Source organism: Micromys minutus, assembly GCF_963924665.1.
Source record: "Micromys minutus genome assembly, chromosome: 29".
Taxonomy (NCBI): Eukaryota; Metazoa; Chordata; class Mammalia; order Rodentia; family Muridae; genus Micromys; species Micromys minutus.
The window spans coordinates 8613947-8635331 of NC_137964.1; the positions used below are offsets into that span (position 1 = coordinate 8613947).

Below are 21385 nucleotides of genomic sequence, written 5' to 3' on the forward strand. Positions count from 1 at the left end.
AGGGGTGGGTGTCTGATAACAGGTTTTACTCTGGCTGTGTGAACCTAATAGCAGCTCTTGCCGAGAGCGACAGTTCCAGACAAATAGAGCTTGGCTTAAATTATTTTAGATTTGGGACAGCACAGGGAGTATGCTTGGCTCCTCTTGACTACTCAAGACTGGGTGACTGATTTGCTCGACCAAATGTCAAAAAGGCTGATGGGATTATGCTATTCTGCCTCTCTTCTGCCACTAAATATGTGCTCATTTATGAGAGGGTTATGTACAGTACCAGTTTTAGTGACTAATGAATTCATGACCTCCACACTGAGAAGCTAACATATAACTATAATCACAGATACCACACTTGTAGAGCAGAGTCACCTAGATTTTCCCCCATAACAACTGACGGCAAGTAAATTACCCAGGTGGGTATCGCCGTCATCGCTTGCTGCTGTAGTTACTATAAAATCCATCCTTTGGGGAAAAGTCTTACCTAGTTATGTCATTATGCAATGGGTATCAGCAGGCCCTTTACTCTTCAAAGAATAAATGATATTAAATTGGTAATGGACTGAATCTGTGATAAAAGGGAGAAACTCTGTAGTGGTGAGAGGCATTTCCATGCCTAGTCCACCCTTAGGTGCAGGGGGCTGTGGTGTTTGAAAAGAAAGCTCCCCATAGGTTCATAAGTTCCAATGCTTGGTCACCAGGAAGTGGGGCTGTTTGAAAGGATTGGGAGGTGTGGCCTTGTTGGAGGAAGTGCATCAGTTGGGGGTGGGATTAGGGGTTTCAAAAGCAGAGTTCTCCCTCCCTCCCCCCCTCTTTCTTTGTATGTGTGTGTGTGTGTCTCCATCTCTTTCTGTCTCTCTGTCTTTCTGTGCATGTGTCTCTCTCTGTGTGTCTCTCTTCTGTGTGTGTCTCTGTCTCTCTGTGTGTCTCTCTGTCTCTCTGTCTCTCTGTCTCTCTCTCTCTCTCTCTCTCTCTCTCTCTCTCTCTCTCTCTCTTATGTATGCATGCTGCAGTGTTACTGGCCGTGATGATAATGAACTAAACCTCTAAGCCAGACCCAAGTTAAATACTTTCTTTTATAAAAATTTCCTTGGTCATGGTGTCTCTTTAGAGCCATAGAAAACTGACCATAAGAGGGAATTTAGGAAACACCTTGATTGAAAACACAGTTCATCATGCTGGGTGCTGGTGGCTCACCCAGAGATGCCAGCACTCGGGAGGCAGAGGCAGGCGGATCTCTGGTCTGGAGAGCACCTTCCAGGATTACCAGGGCTGTAGAGAAAAACACTGTCTCAGAAAAGGAAAGGAAGTTTGGCAAGATAGTAAATATTACAACCAACAATAAAGTCACCAGATAGCTCTGAAGTGATGTTAAAATCAAACTTCTCTGAGCATAGGTGAGTTATATTTGTAACTTCATTTTATTTTATTTTATTTTATTTTAGATGGGGGGATTTATCTTCCACTAACCAAGGAAAAGATGTCTTTCTTAATTTTGTTATGTTTGGTTTTACATTTATTTATTTTATAGATGTGTATAAAAGTGGCTGCATTTTATAGGGGGCACAGAGCCCCCCCCATTCAGACAAAATCGGGTGCCGAAATTCTCAGTACATAAACTCCCCTCCGTTAATAAAAACCCCAGTGAATGTAGTGGATAATAAGACATGTATTTAGATGAAATCTTGTAGTATTTATCAAAGGTACAAGAGCTGCTGACTGGAGATTGTAACAAAAAAGTCAGTTGACACCACACAAGATCAATGAAGTGCATGTGTACTTCTCTGAACCAATTTGCCAGGTCTCCCATCCTAGCTCTGCATGACGCCGGCCCTGAAGTCTCCCTGCCGAGTTCGCCTCTCCAGTAAGACTCTGAATTCATTCGCCCCTGCTCAGCTGTAAATATCATCGCCAAGTGCATTTCAGACTCTCCCGGTGCAGGTCAAAGTCCAGACGTGCGCCCAGGACGCCCCGCAGATGAAATGCGTTAACAGCAAACACATCCAAATGCTTGGCTTTCTGCGCTCAAACGTCAATAATGAGCTGGAGGAGTTCTTAATTATTATTTATAGTTATTGAATTCGGGCTCTTCCTAGGCTAACATTTCAAAGATTAACTCTGAGCGGCCCTGGTGGGAAAAGATGAATTGACTTTTACAATTTCAGAAGATATTATGCCGGGGCTTGATATTAATGCAGAATTCTAAACTAAATGCTTTGAAGTCTAGACACCATTTTCTTTCTCTGGAGATATATCCTGAAATATATATAAATATATCTGAAAATATATTTAAACTTCAAATACTGCCTTGTGATGGCCGATTAATAATACTTAGTTGATTTTAAAATGTATGCTTTAAACTTTATCAGCAGATCTCAGCACCCATCATTTTGGCAGAACACAAATCTAGAGTCATTTAATCAGCATAGTGGGGTTTTTGTTTTTTTAAGTGACAGGGTTTTTTTGTTTGTTTGTTTGTTTGTTTGGCTGGGGTTGTTTGTTTGTTTGGGGGGGCTGCAGGGAGGAGGCTATCTTAGAAGACCTCAAGTTCAGTGAACAACATCAAAAGTTTCTTTAAGCATAACAGAGGCCTCCACGAGTTTCTTTTCATGTCTGATTCTGTTGCGTTTTCCTTTGGTCTGTATCAAGGGCGAGCCTGAAAGAAGTTTAACTCGCTTCTTAAAAGACAGAAGAACCAACTTCATTACGTGATAAATAAAATATTTTATATCTCTAATTCTGTTTGAATTCTTGTCCTATCAAAAGCAGGAAGGAAAGACAGAGCGAGGCTGGCCCCAGCTGCCAGCAGCCGGTCACTACAAGCGAACGCCAGACAGTGTTTCTTTCCATCGGCTCCCAAACCCTCCGCCCTAATCTGCACTCGGAGCCTTTCTCCACCAACACTTCCCAGTGAGGGAAAAAATAAGTCTATTCCCTGACAAGGAAATCCCACTTGTCGTTTTGGAACATTCTTTCGGATCACACCGGGATCAACTGAAGTCCCTACCGTAACTTACAGTAACTTACACAAAGCTGGCTGGTTAAAAAGCTATCTTTGGGGTGTGAGGGGAAAAGTCACAGTGGCTTTGAGTAGCTGAGGGATTCTGAACTTAATGCAATGGGCGAGTCTGTGCTTTATAACAAGACTGTGATTGGGGGAAAGTAAGTAAAATTCAAAGTATTAGGTGAATGCTTCACCCAAGGAACACAAGGTCACATTTGGAGCTCTTACCATCTTTCTGAATGTCCCTTGGAAACATCTCAGTACGGTCCCACATACAGTCCTCCGTGTGTGTGTGTGTGTGTGTGTGTGTGTGTGTGTGCCAGTGAAGACCTATTTCTCATTCGCTCCTCGTATGAAAACTGCTTATAAAGAGTTTCCCGGTTGATATACTGTCCTTCACCCTCTGGAATTTGTACTATGTTTAGATTAAGAATGGGTGCAGGTCACTCCAGATGCTTTGAGGAGAAACATTAAGCTATTAAAATATTGCTTATTGATTAGGCCAGAGAGCTATTAACATCGCCCTTCCTATACCACGATGAATGTAATGTCCAGAAACACAGTTCCACTTTTAAAAGAAAGCAAAGCAAGAGAAAGGAAAGGACAGAAAAAGAAGCAGGGCTCCCTGGTGACAAGCGTCGGTGTCCCTTCATGCCCGGGAGGTTTCAGCTGAGCATGCTCAGACACATGGGAGGCACCAGCGTCTATCAAAACTCCTTCTGAGCAGCCAGGAGGGACACGTCCACCAACTCGATCGCTACAAATCTACAGCTCTCTCCGCCTCTGACCCTGGACACCTCTCCAGCTCACACCGACGGCAATGTGGCTCCTACTGCATGTCATCCTTCTGACAGGGGTCAAAGGTAAGGCTGCTGCTTTCTCACTATGAATGACTACGATTTCCAAAGATTAGAAAACCGCTGTGTAGTTCTGCGACATTTACCGCAGGCTCCCTGTAGTGTTTGAAAGATAGGTACCCCGCTGTGCAGCCACTGAAATGATTGTTAATTGCCTGGAGCGCCATGGAGCCTAGCAGTTTTCAAATGCCGTGTGTATCTCCCAGAAACGTGACTTTTTTCTCTTTATGTCGTTAGAACTAGAGATGGGTTGTATTTTAAAAATCAGTGCTGACATATCAATTCTAGTAGAGGAAAGTGCTTCTGAAAGCAAGGTATATTCATAAACTAAAAGATGGGTTGGTATAAACCCAACCTGTTTGAATATGCCCATAAAATGTGTGTAATTCATTGTAGTGGCTATAGGGTTTGAGTTTAAACACACACACACACACACACATATATGTAATGTATATATATATAATGTTTGTTTTTGCTAATCTAAACCACAAGCAAATCCAAAAAAGTCTAAGAGTTCACCTATGTAAAACAGTTATTAAAATATAGAAATGTGTGTTTTATATACCTTTTTTTGCCTGCTCTGAGACTTAGAAAGCTGGTGTAAAGTGGTCACTTCCCAGTCAGTGACTTTCATGCCTTAGTGCTCCAAACACCTGAAGTAAAAAACCTAATTTTGCCCCGAGTTTATACGTTCCCCATCTCTTCCCAGTGCACAGGGACTCGTTACTACTTTGGTTCAAAATATACTCAGCTAATTCATAGCTGTTCTTTCAGACTTTCCAGAATAAATATTAGAACTTGAAATTAGCCTTAGCCTCTAAAAAAAGTTTCAATTTGGTTAAATGAGTTACAAATGAATAGTTTTCATCTTTTAGTAAAACTGCTCAGGAAACAAATGTAACTTCTGGGTATGAAATACAGTTTTTACCAACAACTACCAAAAGATTTCTCATGTTTAAAATTTTATTTTGAACTTCTAACGACACAGAAACTTTGTTCCACATTATATACCAAAGGTCCTACCAGCCCAGTCTCAGTTTTGTGTTCTTTCCTCTCCTGCATGCAAATCTATTCTCTAAAGAGAAACAATGAATTCTTCTCTCAGGAAACTGCAACTTTAGAGACAGGATTTGATTTAAGACGTAAAGGCAGAAAAGCCTGTGTTTTGTCTTTATTCATAATATTCAGTTTCGGAGGATGGTTAAAAGTGAGCGTTTGAAAGGGCCCTTGGTGCGCCAGACTCTAACCACCACTCACCAAATGAATCACTGTGTCTCGTGTAGACTTGCGCTTGCCTTCCTGACCCCCGAACCACTTCGAAGTGATATCTCACGGTTTGCTGTAGGGCACCGGGCTCTGAGAAGTGGGAGAGAAAGAGAAAAAAAAATTTTTTAAAGATCATTTTGGATTTTTTTAAGTGCCTGATTACAGATTCATACCTCAAGCCTAAAAATAGTTCATTGACTAATTGCAATCCTCCTCTCTGTTTAATTTTCTAAGTTTGCGTTACTTTTCCTCATTTTAAACCTTTATATTCACAATATCTCATTTTAGAAATGTGGGTCAGTATTGACATCTTATGAAATCGTAATTATTTGTTTCTCAGTGGCCAAAGCTTTTGTGTTTTCTCACACAATCCTTAACAGTTAAAACAGTAAGGCCCTTTGTCATGGTGAATCAAAGGCAATTATTATTATTTTTTCCCTCAGGATAAAAATTGTTTTCTGAAGTTAAGTCTGTATGGTCGGTCATTTTTTTAGGGCAGTTTAAGTCACAGGATTGATTGTTTTCTCTTTGGGCCACGGTCACTCAAGTGCTTAAGAAGCAAATGACATTTACTGTCTCGATACATTAGCCAGCAACTACAGCCAACACACCTGACACCTCTCGTGACCTGTGCACTTTATCGTTAATTAATTCAATCTGGATCTTTGCTAACTGGCCCCAAACCAGCCTAAGAAGACTTTTAATGAACGGATAGAGGCAGAGTTAATTCAAAACAGTTAAAATCAAACAGTGTGAGTAGGTACAAAATTAAAGTATCAAGTACGGAGAATCCTGCTTGATAACTTCCAACGGCTATATCCTCACATCTTTTACTACGCTAATAAATGTGATCAGTATACGAAGCGGAGCCCTGGAGCCATTCTGCAGTGAGCAGTGTTTGAGTGCCCCCTAGTGGCCACGTTGCACCTAGGCCTTAAGGGGGTGCTTTCCAAACCATCGGTCATTTAAACTTCATCGCTAAGACTACAGAAAAGCTTCTCCGGCTACATTTTAATTTCACACAATTGCATTCATGCTGTGCCTAGCTGTGAAAATCCATTGGACTTCAATCCAATCCTCTTGAAATTCTTTCTCGCCAGTAATGGAAAAATAAGTTTGCTCGCTTGAGGCAAAAACAGAGCCTGCTTGGGGTGAATGTCAAAGTGTTCTCAGGTTTGTCAACTCCAGAGGTGCATCCTGCTGTGGCAGAGCCAGCTGTAGTAAAGACTTTCAGAACACCTTCCGCCTGAACCCGAGACACAAAACTGGGACGCTAATAGTTAGCAAGCAAGGTAATAATGCGAAGTTGTGTGCTTTTAAAATCTTTTTTTAATGCAGTCTCAAATAAAATTCAGTTAGTAACCAATTATTTGGGGCAAGGTAGTTATGCAATCAGCATCGCCAAACTCCGTGTTTTACTTATTCAGTATAAATGTGTAACTTGCTAATTAAGCAGAATCGGTGTGTTTGTTTTACAGGAGAAACGCTAGTGAAGGTAAGAGGGGCGGGGTAATCCAGTGTAAACAATTCTGGTTTTGTTTTTTCCCGTGTGCTTAATTTACAGTGCATTAATTTCTCATGGCTATACTTTCAGAGGACAAAGAGATCTAGGAGGGTTCTGAATATATAAAATGTCCTCCCAAAAACAATTGATTTAGCATTCACATGACAAAGAGCTTTTTGAAAGGTTAACGCTAGAGAGAAATTACATGAGCCAGGTTGTGAGGCAAAGGGCCACTAGAGTGTCTTCAGTGAGAACCGAGAGAATTCCAGCCTTCCTTTCTTCCCTGCCCTCCTGCCCACCTACCTTGACTTGGCTCCTTGTTCCTGGTGATGCCTCCTTCTATTCCTAAGTAGGAGTCTAGTCTGGTTTTGTTGTGGTTGTTTTGTTTGTTTTGTTGGTTGGTTTTTGCTTTCATCTTGACTTCACCTTTTTAATTGGCTTGTAAAAAATTGTCTGGGGACCATGGGATGTTTCTGTGTGTGCCCACGGTGCGATGTTCAAATCAGAATCAACAAAAACTTTTGCGTACGTTTTTCATTTCTTCTCAGGCAAGTTCTTCAAAACTCTTTTCGTCCACCCCAGTTTTACTTCTTACTGACATGCCTTGTTTGTGCTCATCAGTAGGGGGCGCTGTGAGGAGTGCGGTGCGTGGGGGGGGGTAGTACCAATCAAAGCAGGATCATTTTTAATTTCCCTGTTCTTTGGCGTGTGTGGGCGCCTATCTTCCAGGCAGAACAAAAAATATAATACACATGCTCCAGTGTAGAGATTAAGAGAATCTACTTGAATGTGTAATCATCAAAGATGCTTGCTAGAGGCTGAGGAGAAGCCAGGGATGGAGGGAGTCATAGGAATCGCCAGAACACAAGGGCACAGCCGGCTGTCTACAGCACAGTGGCATGACCACGGGCATTTGGGGAAGTCACTGCTGCCTGGGTTCGCGTCCTGTGCGATCCTCCCTGCTCCCCTTTGCTTCCACCACGTCTGTGTTCTAGCCACGCTCACAGCCGTCTTCCCGGTCTCCTTCCTCCGAAATCTTCCTGGGTTTCCAGCCCTCTTGTCGCCACCCCCTGTCATTGCTGGGCTCCCCCACCCCAGCCCCTGCCCCCTGAAAGACTTCTTGTAGCTGTCTGTTTCCTATTAGCTCAATTTCCTGTCTGGGGTGGTGGCTGTCCGCTCAACTCCTGGTCAACAGTCTTCAGTAGGATTCTGTGGGTTAAGATTTGGGGAGAGGGGCACAACTCAAACCGAAGCAAACAATCATTATATCTTCGGTTTTAATGTTGCACCACCAGAATGCTTTCTTCTTAAGGTCTATAGTGATTTATCCCAGTTCTGAAATATCGGAGGCTCTGAAAATGAAATTTGAACACAGTTTAGTCTAAATTAGTCAGGGACAATTTAGACTCCTTTAAACATGTATTGTAAAAAATGCATTAATTTGTGCTATAAAACACGAATCCACCTGACTATAAAATTTTGCCTTATTCAGCAGAAAAAACTATGTAATCATGAGCTTTCTAAAATTAGCAAAAATATGTACATAAATATGTATGCATGTACACTGAAGCTAGAGAGATGACTCTGGTTAAGAGCCCTGGCTGCTCTTGCAGAGGACCTGGGTTCAGTTCCCAACACTCACATGGTGGCTCACAACCATCTGTAACTCCAGTTCTAGAGGGAATCAGATGCCATCTTCTGGCACTTTTGGGTTCTGCATCTGTTTTACCTGAATGTGGTGTGGTGCCCATGGAGGCCAGAAGAGGGAATCTGAACTCTTGGAATCTGGAGTTAGTTTATGCAGGTGCTGAAAATCGAACTCACATCATCTGGAAGAGCAGTCAGCTCTTTACCACGGACCCATCCCCAGCCTCTGCTCATTGAGAATTTTAAGGATGTAGACTTTGAACTACTTCTTAAAGCTGTCTTATTCCCTACTTCTCCCAATATAAATTCTCCCTGGGCTTGGCCCTAAACCTGTTTGTGAGGTTAGAGAAACTGGGTCCATGGGTGTATCCACATAGGCAGACTGACCCCTCGCTCATTCTAATAGTATCATTCTAATGTTGTCTTGTGGATAATCCAGCTCCATCCCATGTCCCACTACAGAGGTTCCCCATTGCTTTTCTGCTGCCTATGAGCAAAGGGTTTAATTGAGATCACCACTTTGGGTTGGGGACAATCACACACTCAGCTGCTTCAAGCTAATGTTAAACCTGACAGTACAAATTAAAATGCCCCAGCAGGCTTTGCTTTTTTTAGAAAAGTATCTAATAAAGAAACATATGTGGGATTTGCCCACAGTAGGGTGGGGTGCTTTTCCCAAAGTCAGAAGACACCATGTGCCTGCAGTTCCCAAAGAGGCCACAAGACGTCGCCAGAGAGAGCTGAAAAGCCACTCAGTAGAGTTGTATGATGGTGAGAGGCTGGATAGACAGCTGGCATTCTAAGAGACTGGTTCAGGGTCAGCGGATCAATGTGAAACGGTAGTCCTGACTCTTCCTTTGGCTCTCAGCATACCAGATAATACCAAATGCTCAGTATCCGCAACACTGGAGTTATCACCGACATTCTAGTAACTGCCACGGATGAAGTTAAAGAAACAGACCCGTGGTAAGTGTGGGAGGGGCCTGAGATGCTGCACCGTCAAGAAGCACAGCAGCTGGTTCTGTGGTTGTGTGTGCCGTAGATCAGCTTTCTGGTGTGGATGAGCATGTCACAATGTGCTGCTTTCAATTTTTCAGAATTAATTTCACTTATTTTATGTCGAAGGGTGTTTTACCTGCACGTGTGCCCCGTGCATGCAGGTTCCACGGTGGCCAGAAGATGGTGCCAGATCCTTTGTACCTGGAGTTACAGGTGCTTGTGAGCCAATATGTGGGTTCCAGAAGCCGAACCCAGGTCCTCTGGAAAAGCAGGCAATTCCCTTAACCACTGAGCCATCTCTTCATCCCCAAGTCATTTTTTTTTTAAAGAATATGGTAATTTTTTGTTATACAATCTGCGTTCATCTGGGTGGCTAATTGAATTGACCTGGACCATTTATCACATTAATTCTATTTGTAAATCATTTTATTTATTTATTTTTTTTTTTACTTTGGAGGTGATAAAGACAATTAAATATTTGGCAAAGGAATTGCTAACCCCATGCTAACAATATACAGCCTCTTAACGGAGAGTAATTCACAACTTTATGCAAATTGACCTACATGACAGCCTTAATGTTATTTGCCATTCCAGTCCTGCAGAAGAAATTAATCAAGTTACAACAGATAACTTTCTGTTTCCCCTTTCCCTCTTCCAAACGCTGCTCTTACTGTAGTAAAAGCTAAGATCATCCTCTGGGAAAGCGTCCTTCCTAACAGCGCCGGAGTTCACAGATGCTGGCCAGGGCCAGTCTGCCTCCTTGCGTGTGTGAGCTGTGTGTGTTGGTTGGTTAATCACTCACTGAGACAGCTCTGCCTATTCCTAAATATTTCATGTGTGGATGACAACTTTCAAGACACACATCACGTGTTAGAAATGAAGAACTTTCCTTGCTCCAGGAACAGTCAAAATGAATAATTAATTTCTTTCCATCAGATAAGACTTGTTGTGCTGTATGAGAAAAACAAAATCAACTAGAATCCAACACTGCAAAGATGTTCCAGGTGGTTTTTGAGGGAAGCTCATAATCTGGAGTGACCGTCTTGGGTCTTGGAAGGCTCAGGGAAGCTTTCCTAGAAATGACTTCAGAAATAAACGTGAAACAAAGAGGAAGTGAAAAAGGAAAACAAAATGTATTTCCAATGCAAAGAACAGTGAATTTTAAAAATCTCATTACCTTTCCACCATAAAAGGCACACTTCCTGGAATGTTCCAGAAAGAGACAAAACAGCCAGAGAAAGTATAGGAGGCTTAGCCAGTGAAATTACTTTGACACTTTTCCAGACTGTGTAGTATGCCACCGAGGGATCTTCATAATATCTTTTACACGCCTTCTCTTTCAAAGACGTGTAGGTTGTTCCCAGTTTGGGACTGTGGTGGGTGGTGCTTTTGAGGACGTTCCGGCAGCAGGAATATGAGTGGGGAGTTGGGGGGAGGGGTGTCTTCCGGTGCACTTTGCACACATTTCTGCAGACTTGGAGACAGCCTGATGATTCATACAGTTTGAAAAGCTTCAAGTTCAGCAGATGGCGAGATGCTGTTTTCCAAAGCAGGCATTCTCCTGGGCATTCCCAGAAGTATATTAGGCTTGCGTGACTTCGTAGCCTCCCCAAAATGTGCACCACTGCTTTTTAAATCCTAAGGAGGGCTGAAGAGACAGCTCCGGGGTTAAGAGCGCTTGCTACTCTTTCAGAGGTTTGGTTACCGGTACCTACACGGTGGCTCACAGGTGCCTGTAACTCCAGTTCCAGGGACCGGGTGCCCTTCTTTCTCTCTCCGGCCCCCTTTCTCACTTCCATGCCTCCTTTCTTTTGTCTCGTGCGTTAGTGTTTTAACCCAGACCAGCCCTGGAACCACAGGCTTGGTTGGTACTATCTTCTGGATCCTGGTGGGTCCCATTGGGTACGTAACTGGAAACAATAACCCTGCCTGCTGCAGAATCTACACATAACCAGAAGTCCGGCTGGGAGAGATAGGGCCCCCAGGGGTCCCTCCCCAATCTATGATTGATTGTCGACAGGCTCAGTTTTGCGCAGGCCCAGTGCAGGCAACCACAGCTGCTGGGCGATCATGTTTGCAATGTCTGAAGCACGCCCTGGAGACAGCGTTTTAAGCCCTCCTCCCTGCCTTCCGGCCCTTACGTTCTATCTGCTCACGTTTCCTTCCTGTTTCCACTATTCATTTAACATCACCGGTTTTTCTCAATGATAACATACACGTTACATAAACCCCTTGTACGGGCTTTTAGACTTATCCCTAAGTATGTGGTTGTTAACGATGTTTTTTTTTAAAAAAAAAATGGTTGTGTGGACACTTCACTTTCTAATTGTTTGCTGATTGCATCTATCTGGCTGTGTAGAAAATCATGTTTCTGCCATTATTAGCTCGTTGTCCCAGCACATCCGGGTATACACTGATCATCCATAGGCAGCAACACTTGTAAGCCCTCTGCTGGTATTCACGACACTGTCTCAGCCTCTTGATCACCCTGTTAGGTTAGTATACTATTTAACCAGCAGTAGCAAGCACTGTTGCCTTTGGAAACCTATTGTGAAGCAAGCTACGATTTTACAGATTCAAAGCCTTTACTTTCGGTTTGTAGAGTTACTTGAATGCCAGGGTCCAGGAGTTCTACCCCCTGGAGCCCCTCTTGACATCGAAATCATAGGCAAGTGACAAATAAGGGGACTATTTGCCTGAATTAAAACAAGAGGCCTGACCTCCCCCCACCCCCGAGAATTCCAGCCACATTTCCAGACTCTGTTTTCTCACACAACATTGCAAACACTGTGTTCTGAAGCCCTGCTGTCAGGGAGGCACGTCCAACCAGCCCCTCAGCAGGAATGCTAGTTAAGAGTCTCAGAAAGCAGATATAATCCTATGGAAAGACTGACTTGTCTTCTCTGGGGAGAGTCTTTCTAATTTTTGGATGATAGAATGCTATTTTTCTAATGAACCAATATGAAATGTAAGGTGACAAATATTTTAGAGTACCTCTTCAAAAGCTAAAATATTAATAATGCCTGCAAGTTCCTGCAAAGTTTTCCATTTGTTGTTCAAAGAAATGCAAAAACCTAGAAAGCTCTGACCTTCAGGACCCTGCCCAATCTCACAATTACTATTCTTTTATTTTAAAACAGAGCAAATGGATTAATGAGATAAGAGGGAGTTAAGAAGTAAAACGTGGTGAGGGCCCATGTCAAGGTGAGCCCCCACTCCCACCCCTGAGTAATTAAGCCACACAACAGGACTGGTGTGAAAGGGGGTTGTTAGGGAAGGGGAAAGGAGTGAGGACCTGGAAAGGGGTAGAGGCATGTAGAGGCAGACAGACAGAAGCAGAGCCATGAGGGCCAAGCAAAGGGGGTTACAGAGAACAGATGGGGGGATGCTGAGGGGTAGGAGGAAAAGGGAGGTAGGAAGAGAGGGAGAAAGGAGAGGGAGAGAAAGAGGGAGTAGGAAGAGAGAGTGTTGCTGAGTGTTGGGCCTTTTTCTAAGCAGCACACAGCTGTAGCACACACCTGGAGCACACAGCTGTAGCACACACCTGCAGCACACAGCTGTCACACCTGGTGGCAGGTCATGGTAAGCATGGCTAGGCCCCTGAGGGCAGGCCAGCAGAATCACCTGTAATATCAGAGCATAGAGGAACTGTGGAAGCTGAAGTATAGAAGGGTGGTGAGGAACCACAGAGCCAGGGAAGGAAGCATCCTGCCTCGTGAAGGTGGTGATATTTGTCAGACCCTTCAGGGGACAAATAAGATAGCAGAGAGGATTAAGCACACATCTTTAAACCCAGCACTTAGACAGCAGAGGCAGGAGGATCACTGTGAGTTCAAAGTCATCCTGGTTGACAGAGTAAGTTCCAGGCTATGCAGAGATACAGAGTGAGACTTTATCTTGAAAAGGAAAACTGGGTCTGGGCAGCAGACAAACACTGGTCTTGATGGGAACTGGGATGGAGTAACAGGCCAGTGCTGGACATTGGTGAGAGAAAGGAGATAGGTGTCTTCTGAGTGGTGACCTTTTAAAGGGGAGACCACTGTGTTTCAGCCCCAAAGGCAACTAGACATAATAGCATTTGGTTTGTTAACTTCTTTTGAATACAAGGCCTGATTGTTTTTTGGTTTGTTTAGGTATGTGTGCTTGTGTGTGTGTGTGTGTGTGTGTGTGTGTGTGTGTGTATGTATGTATGTATGTGTGCGTATGTATGTATATGTGTGTGATACGTGTATTGATGCCTATGTGTATGTGTTCATGGGTCTGTGTGTGCATGTGTGCATGCCTGTGTGTGTCTGTGTGTACCTGCATATATGTGTGCATGAGTGTGCATGCGTGCCCATGTGTGTATATTGTGTGTATGTGCTGCATTGTGTATGCCTGTGCACGTGTGTTTGTGCCTGTACATGTATATGTACACACGCACACATGTGCATGTTGTGATGTGGTGATTGAACCTGGACCTCACTAGACCAAGCACTCCCTCTCTAAGCTGTGTCCAGCCTCTGAGTACTGGCTGAATAAGACTGATGTAGAGGGGATGCCATGATAAGGAAAAGATAGCAGGAACAGAGGAAAGCAGGGCTGTAATTAATGTAGAGAGCATCTGAGATGCTGAGGCAGAGTGTAGACTCGGGAGACATTGCTGTGAGCAGGTAGGAAGGCCCTCACCCTTCAGGCATCATCCCTGCTGCAGGCAGTCTAAGTGATGGGTACCTTATATCTGTGCAAGGCACATCCTGATCAGGTGCATGTCAGGAACTCTGTGTGTTGGGAAGGTGTAAATTGATGGGATTTTGAAGAATCCCCACTTAGAAGAAGAGCCATCAGTGAAGGTTCTCTGAGGCAGGGGAATCTATGACTCGAGCAATAAATAGGTTAGTCCTCTCTCTTTTCAATGTTGCCCATGTCGGGGACTCATCTAGTCTGTCACCGTCACACTCAACCCTGCCCCTCCGTCCTTCACCCACTTACTAGGCATTCTCTGCATTTCTCAGTCTTGGGCAGCTTTCAGAAAAAAGGCAGACTCTCTAATCCCACTGAACAAGATGGATATTTTAAACAGAAGAACACAGCCAGGCAGGCATGACGTCAGGCTTGTGATCTGAGCACTCCAGGCTACAGCAGAAGCAGTGTACATTTGTGGTTAGCCTGGGCTCTAAACAATGTGTTTCGAGATGCCCTGACTTGCCAGAAGTAGACTAGCTCCCGGGAAGTGGACTGACCAAGTGCAAACTGCCCAGAGAGCTGCTGCATCCCATTGGGTGCACCCAGAGAGAAGGCTGTGCCTGTCTTGTTGACTGGCAACCGATATAGCCCAGTTAACATTTCCTGGAAGTTCCAGTAGTTAACTCTTAAGTATATGGCTGAGGCTCTGTCTGTAACTTTGGATATATGGCCTCCTTCAGTGACAGTAGCATCCTCACTGAGGTGAGCAGCCCCATACAGGTCACCCAGTAAATGGTCTCCTCAGCCAGTCACCTCTATGGAGTGTCCTCTCTGGAAGGCACCTGGTGGGAGGGGCATTAATCTCAAAGATGGGAGAAGAAAGACAACCCTCCCAAATCATCATGGCCAAATTTATTAAATCAAACAATTAGTTAAAGCAAGCATTTTTATTCACACGCATGGGCTGCCTCCCCTAAAGCAGAATTTGAGAGGTCAGCATTGGACGTGAGGAACACAAGGTTTTTATCGTTAGGGGATAGGGGGCTTACAAATGGAGGATTTGGAGGTGCAAAATAGGTGGGGTTACAGGAGCAGATCATAAACACAACAAGTTAGTCTTAATGGCCTGAAACAAAGATATTGTAAGGTGGGTAAAACAAGGTAGCCATAACAAGAAGGTAGTCATAACAACAGGCTTCCTAACAAGGTAGTCATAGCAGGTCTCCTAACAAGGCAGTCATAGGTGATCATACAACCTTTTGAAACAAAGACATAATTGCCATGCTTGTGGTTTAACGATACAGGTGGGGAATACTCAATCCTTAAACAGAGGTTTAATCATAAACAGGAATGAACTGAGTTCTTTACTGTAAGTTGGTTGTCAACCTAAGATGGGGGCAGGCTGGTTCTTCAGAACACTCGGCTTTCCAGTCACTACTACTGTTGTCTGAAAATCAAAACAGGGACCTGACCACCCTTAGTGATTTTTACATGGCAAACCTAAAAGGTCCTTCTCACACATCCCTTCCCAGTAGTCCAGGAAGTGTTGATTGGCAACCCAAAGCGCCTTGGGTGGCAGTCCAGCTCCTCTGAGGGCACCTTCACAATGGGTCTGGAGCAGAGACTGGAGACAGGAGGGACCTTGACAGTGGTTTCCTTTCATGAGCCCAGATCTCCCCACTGCTGTAGCTTGGCCAAAGGGCTCCCATGGAAACCCCTGGAAGCCACCAGCTTTGCTTTCATGTTGGCAACGTCTACTTTTATAATCCCTGAGTTTCAGTAAAACTGCCTCTCTCTACTTCTACCAGAGATGGCAGGAGCCCCAGGCTGTCGAATATGTCTCCCAGTGATGGCCAGTGGGTCTCCGTCAGCACGTGCCAAACACAGCCAGGACTCTTAATTATTATTTAGATGTCATGCTTATGAGGGAGAATGACAAGGACAGCACACAGAACCCTGGATTTTATTTACTCAGAATTGAAACGGGAGCCCAGAGAGTTAGCAAGGTCAATTTTTAAAAGAGACTTTTCCTTTTTCAGCTCCTATGGGGGTTTTGTTTTTGTTTTTTTTTTTTTTTTTAAGTTAATTGAGCTCCAAGTGATATCAGACATGAAGGAGACAGAGGACAAAGATGAAGAAGCTGAGTTCAGTCATTATTTCCTTTTCGTATCCCTTTATGCTTGAAATGTCCCTGGAAGATGCAACCGTGGAGTGGGAAATGGAGACTCTTGACAAATACAACTGGCAGTTGGAGACACTTGTGGTCAGCCCCTGTCCCCCACTTCTCTTGCCCCTCCCCCATCTGACACACTCCCCCCACCTGACATTCTTGGGTTGAACTCTAGATTGGCCTCCTCCACCAGGAAAGTTCCAGAAGATGCATCTGTGAGTCTTAGAGAGTTCTTGATGACATCACTGTCCCTGGGGAAGATCAGCCGCCCTGTTTTTGTGCATTTGCTCCGGCTCCATCCAGGGTCATCTTGACTAATGAGCTAAAGCTCACATAATCCAACTGTCTTCTTCAATGACGTCCTTGGAAGCTTGGCATGCACTTCTAAGCCAGACAGCCTGAGTGGTGACACTCAAACACCTGCGTGTTAACACCTGCATCCTTTGTGAACACGAAGACAGCAGGGAGATCTCCAAAGAGATCTCTCTGCAAGGCACCATCTACTGGAAGGCCCAGAGGGCTATGTTTCCCCAGACACAGATAAAAGCATGTTTGTAATTATCATTGATAGGTTATTTCTCTGCCAGTGAAATGCGCCAGCTCAAGCCAGATCAGCTTATATTAAAGGCAGGTTTATTAGGAAGCTTCTCTCAAGCAAGTTCATTGACCCAAGGATTGAGGTCAGGAAAGTCACCATGGGGAGGCAGGTGGGGAGGTAGGTCACAGAGTTGGGGGAGAAAAAGAGGAGGAAAAGGAAGGGGGAGAAAAGGTCAAAATGTCTGGATCATATAAGGAGAACCTCAGCCCAGCCCCTGGGCTGGAAAGTTCAGAGTTGGGGGCGGAGTATACCAGGTGGAGACTGAGGGATGCTGGGAGAACCTAGAGGTCAGGTCTGCTTTGGTGTGTAAAATATCCACCTCAATCCCTTGTCCTGGATCTAAGGGTCTAGCCAGGTGCTCAGAATATCAGTAGGGTCCATTACCTTTAGCATTCAATGAGATAATTGAGAGATACCCAACACACAGTAGGTGATGCCGTGCGAAGGCCAACCTAGCTAAAGCCTATTGAAAAACCATTGTTCTCTTCACACAATTAGCTTCCGGGTCGTGGTGATGACATCATCATCAGGCGCACCTAGCCAACACCTTTCCCAATCCCTTCAATGGGCGGTAATAAACTAGCCATTTCAGAGTCCCCTTACTCTCTAAGTGTGTTAACCTGTAGTGTCTGGTGGGACACTGTGGCTCTATAACAGGGTGATATAGGAAGTGACTGTGAAACGTCTTCAAGTGTTAGTTAACCCTACCTGTACCCCATCCGTCCTCTCCCCTGCCATCCTACCCGATAACCCACCTAAGTCTTCCCCTTAATCTCTTCATCCTTTATATCATTTTGTTCTATCGCTTCTCCCTTGAAGCCTCCCAAGGGTACACCAGCAGCACAAACTGGACTCTAAGGGTCTCAGTGAAAGGATGATAGAAATCCCGGGAGGAGGGGAGGAGCTGAACGTGACACAACCGTCTCAAATAACAATATAAAACAGATCTGGGAAGTTTCAGCTTGACCTCGAGACTTCCAAAACTGTTTACAAAGAGTATGTCTATTTTTTTCTGGAAAGCGCGCTCTTAAACTTGAATGCGAGTTTATTAGACCTAAATATCTGGGGTTGCTTTTCAGACTGTTTCCTGGTATGTGTCCTTGTAAGAGGTCACTGGACCTCCTGTCTGCACCCCTCTGTCCAACTACACTTGGACTCAACACTTGTTCATGTGTTATGACCTGCTTCCAGGAAGACTCGTTTTAATTTGTCTTCATAAATGGCTTCTACTCTTGGAAAGACATATATCAGAGTGGTTTGATTCCCGCCCAGTATAGCGGTTACTTGTAGCCTCTGACATCAGAAGGGAGAACCAAACTTTACCCACGTCACCTAGGGGACACCCCTAGCTTACCATCTGGTAAAACATGTAGAAAGATTTGTTCCCATCTACATCTCTCTACCCAGAGAGAAGTAACTGAGATGATTACCAAGCAGAGTGCTGGTGCTCAGTACTCCTTAACACGAGAGTTACTGCATATGTACTGAGTCACCTTAGATTTCTCTTATGGAAAACTTAATAACTGCATAAATCATTTTTTGTCCCATTTAAACATGGTTGTAGCCTTCTGACTCAAGCACTAAATACCTCCCTGACTCCGTGCAATAGTCAAGCAACCCCTTTGGCTTTCTTTGCCATTACCTCCCTCAAATGAAGATCCAAAATGGGTCTTCCTCTCACCCACAGTGTAGCTGGTGTTGAGGTCGATTGCAGTCACCTATGATGTTTCATATCTGTGTTCTAAGAATGACCCTGGATGAATCAGCTCATGGAGTTCTTACCACGGGACAATGCGAGTGAGGTCGAGCCACGATCACGCTTGGTCTCTTAATGTATGGTTTTTGAGTCTGCCCTCTCTCATCTTTCATATAGGTTTTGCACTGGCTGACAGCAATATGGTGACTCCTCTGTGCCCAAAAGGGTATTTTCCCTGTGGGAATCTCACCAAGTGCTTGCCCCGTGCCTTTCACTGTGATGGCGTGGATGATTGTGGGAATGGTGCCGATGAGGACAACTGTGGTGAGTCCTTCCCTACTACCCCCCTCCCTGCATGTGTTCCCCCAAACCACCAAACTGTCAGCCAGTAAGTGAGGGGAACTGGGGAGGGGGGTGGTATCTAATAACCACTGCCCATGGCATTCAGGCTAATGACCTGACTTATAAAACAGCCAGAGCTTGCTAAAATCAGAAAGACGGTCCCATAAAAAATTGAAATGACATTCTAAATTCGACTTTGGTTCTCATAATTCAATTTTAAGGGGCTTCCTTGTAGCTGATAACTTTGCTCAGCTGTGAGAACGACCGTAAGCTGTCACTGGGCTCACCTAGAGAATCAAATGAATCACGCCGACCTTGAGCGTCGGCTAAGGGCCAGGGCCTCCCCACAGGACCGGGACACAGTGGGTGCAAAAGAAATAAGGGAGAAGCAAGGCCCTCGACCTCAGAGCTCATAGGACAATACGAACTGAGAAAACAATAATTCAGTACGTAGATGAGCTCAGTGAACCCAGAGAGAAAACGACCACGAATTTTAAAGAGATGAATAGCATCTCAGAAAATCATTTTAAGGACAAAATCAAGGAAAACTTTAATTAATGCAAATTGACTTGAATGAGAACAAAATAAAAGTTGGGGGAGGCAGGAAGGAGGGAGAGAGGGAGGCCAAGAAGGAAGACATTCTAGGGCATAGAATTCTAGGCATAGGAAATAACAGGCCCTAAGACTGAGTGGAATAAACTGAAATAGGGTCACTCTTGAAAAAGCTGTGACTTGAGCAGAGTCAACATAGAAAGTGTGAGAAGGTCACACAGTTCATTACCCAGGACCCCTCAGACCAAGCTGAGGGCTATGTGCTGGGACCATTCATCTTGGCTGATCTAATCTGCCTATTTGTCGGTCAAGAGGCTTGATGGCCTAGAGGCTGATCTGTGAAGTCAGTGACAGTCAACGCTGAGACTCAGCCCTTCCCAGTCTGCACACAAAGCCAGCTCCCCTCAGCACTGGCCAACCAGCATCTGAGCAGGATGGCCACATGCTGGAGTGCCAAGCAGCTGTTCTGTAACTTGTGTCTCACCCCTGGGTACTCAAAAGCACCCTTCCCTTGGATGGAAAACTACTCTGACACCCTGTCTCGGCCCACTCCCATCCCCCCTTCACACGCAGTTCACAGGTGTGGGACATGGCTCAGGGCGAGAATGCTTGCCTGAGCATGCAGGAGGCACCAAGTTCAATCCATAATGCCTAAGACAAACAAAAAAGTCTCAGTCCAAGTGTCTCTCTCCTCCTGGGTATGCCCATGGGTAAATCTCCAGCCATGTAAAGTCATGTGTGATACGTTGCCACCTCTTGGCAGATGCAAGCATCCTAAGAAAAGGCCCGGATCTTCTTTGCTTTGCTACCACAAGAATGTAGGATAGAAGGGTACACAGTAGGCACTCAATCTGTGCCCAGTAGGGTACACAGTAGGCATTTAATCTGTGCTCTAATCAGAGGGACTTCTCTGATTATCAATGAACAAGACAAAGAGATGTCGTCTTTGCTCTGAGGAAATCAAGGGCCACATCTGCTTCTCTATTCACCACTGGGACATTCTGAACCCAAGCTAAACAAAGCAATAGCTTATAACACAATTAAAGGTATCACAGCAGCACAGTTCAGGATATGAAAAAGGAATAAAGGGAAATTACGAATATCAGGGATCAAAGGAGCCTGCAAGTGACTGTGTAAATTTACTTTTTGATTCATGTGGAGTTCAGTATCATCTATTACAATGTGAATCTTACCACTTTTATGGAACATATTCAATTAAGAATGCCCCAAAATGGGCCCATTTTTATTCACATATGATTTCTTTTATCATATAAAGGACATAGCAAATAAGAATTTCACAATAGCAAATGACAAACTGACATTAAGATGGGACAAACTGAGGCAACTATTATTTCTCTCAACGGGACCCCACACTCTTTTCTAAAAGGTATTCTGGCGTTTTGCTTTATTTAAAAATAAATTCTGCCAAGAAACAGTATAGCCTGCGTTGAGAGCATCGTGAGGCCCTGAGTTCAATCCCCAGCACCGAAACAAAACAAGGAAGGTCCAATTTTATCAGAACTCAGCAGACCAACCGCACATACCCCTTCCATCTTCACAAGTACAGAGTACAGTGATCTCAGGAAACCCCCCAAGACCCAAAATGTCAAAGACCCAAAATGTCCGTATTAGAATCTATCAAGACATTTATAATCACATAAAACAATATTGGCATTGTACATATTGGGAAATGCACACTTGGAACCCTTGTGAAAAGGATCAGTCGTTCATTCTGTTGCTTGAGCAGTTTTTTGTTTTTGTTTTTTTTTTTAATTTGGTTTGATTTCATGAAACTTTTGTTCTTTTGTTTTTGTGGTGTGGTATCTGATTTCAAGACTAACTGACGCATATCACTCACCATCCCACAGGTGACACTAGTGGATGGACGACCATATTTGGCACAGTCCATGGAAATGTCAATAAAGTGACATTAACAGAGGAGTGCTGTAAGTGGTGTTGGTTCAAAGACGGTATCCGCTTTGCGAAAACTTGACTGTGGCGCGTGGATCTATCTGGGAACAGCAGCCCCCTCTTATCTAAGGTTTTGCTGTCGATAGCTGCAACGGTCTGCCGTCAACTGCAGTCCCAAAACAG

At 44.3% G+C, this 21385-nt stretch overlaps 1 protein-coding gene across 3 annotated transcripts in view; it reads left to right on the forward strand.

Annotated features, from left to right (window-relative positions):
* Positions 1–3815: 3815 nt before the first annotated feature.
* Positions 3816–21385, forward strand: part of RXFP2 (relaxin family peptide receptor 2) — a gene marked incomplete at both ends in the record, with an annotated part of 60212 nt that continues 42642 nt past the window's right edge. For all 3 annotated transcript variants that reach the window (XM_080940687.1, XM_080940686.1, XM_080940688.1), the window contains 3 exons: positions 3816–3858; positions 18575–18721; positions 21160–21237. In XM_080940687.1, the coding sequence (XP_080796813.1) occupies positions 3816–3858; positions 18575–18721; positions 21160–21237 (268 nt within the window). The remainder of the gene's footprint in view (positions 3859–18574; positions 18722–21159; positions 21238–21385) is intronic.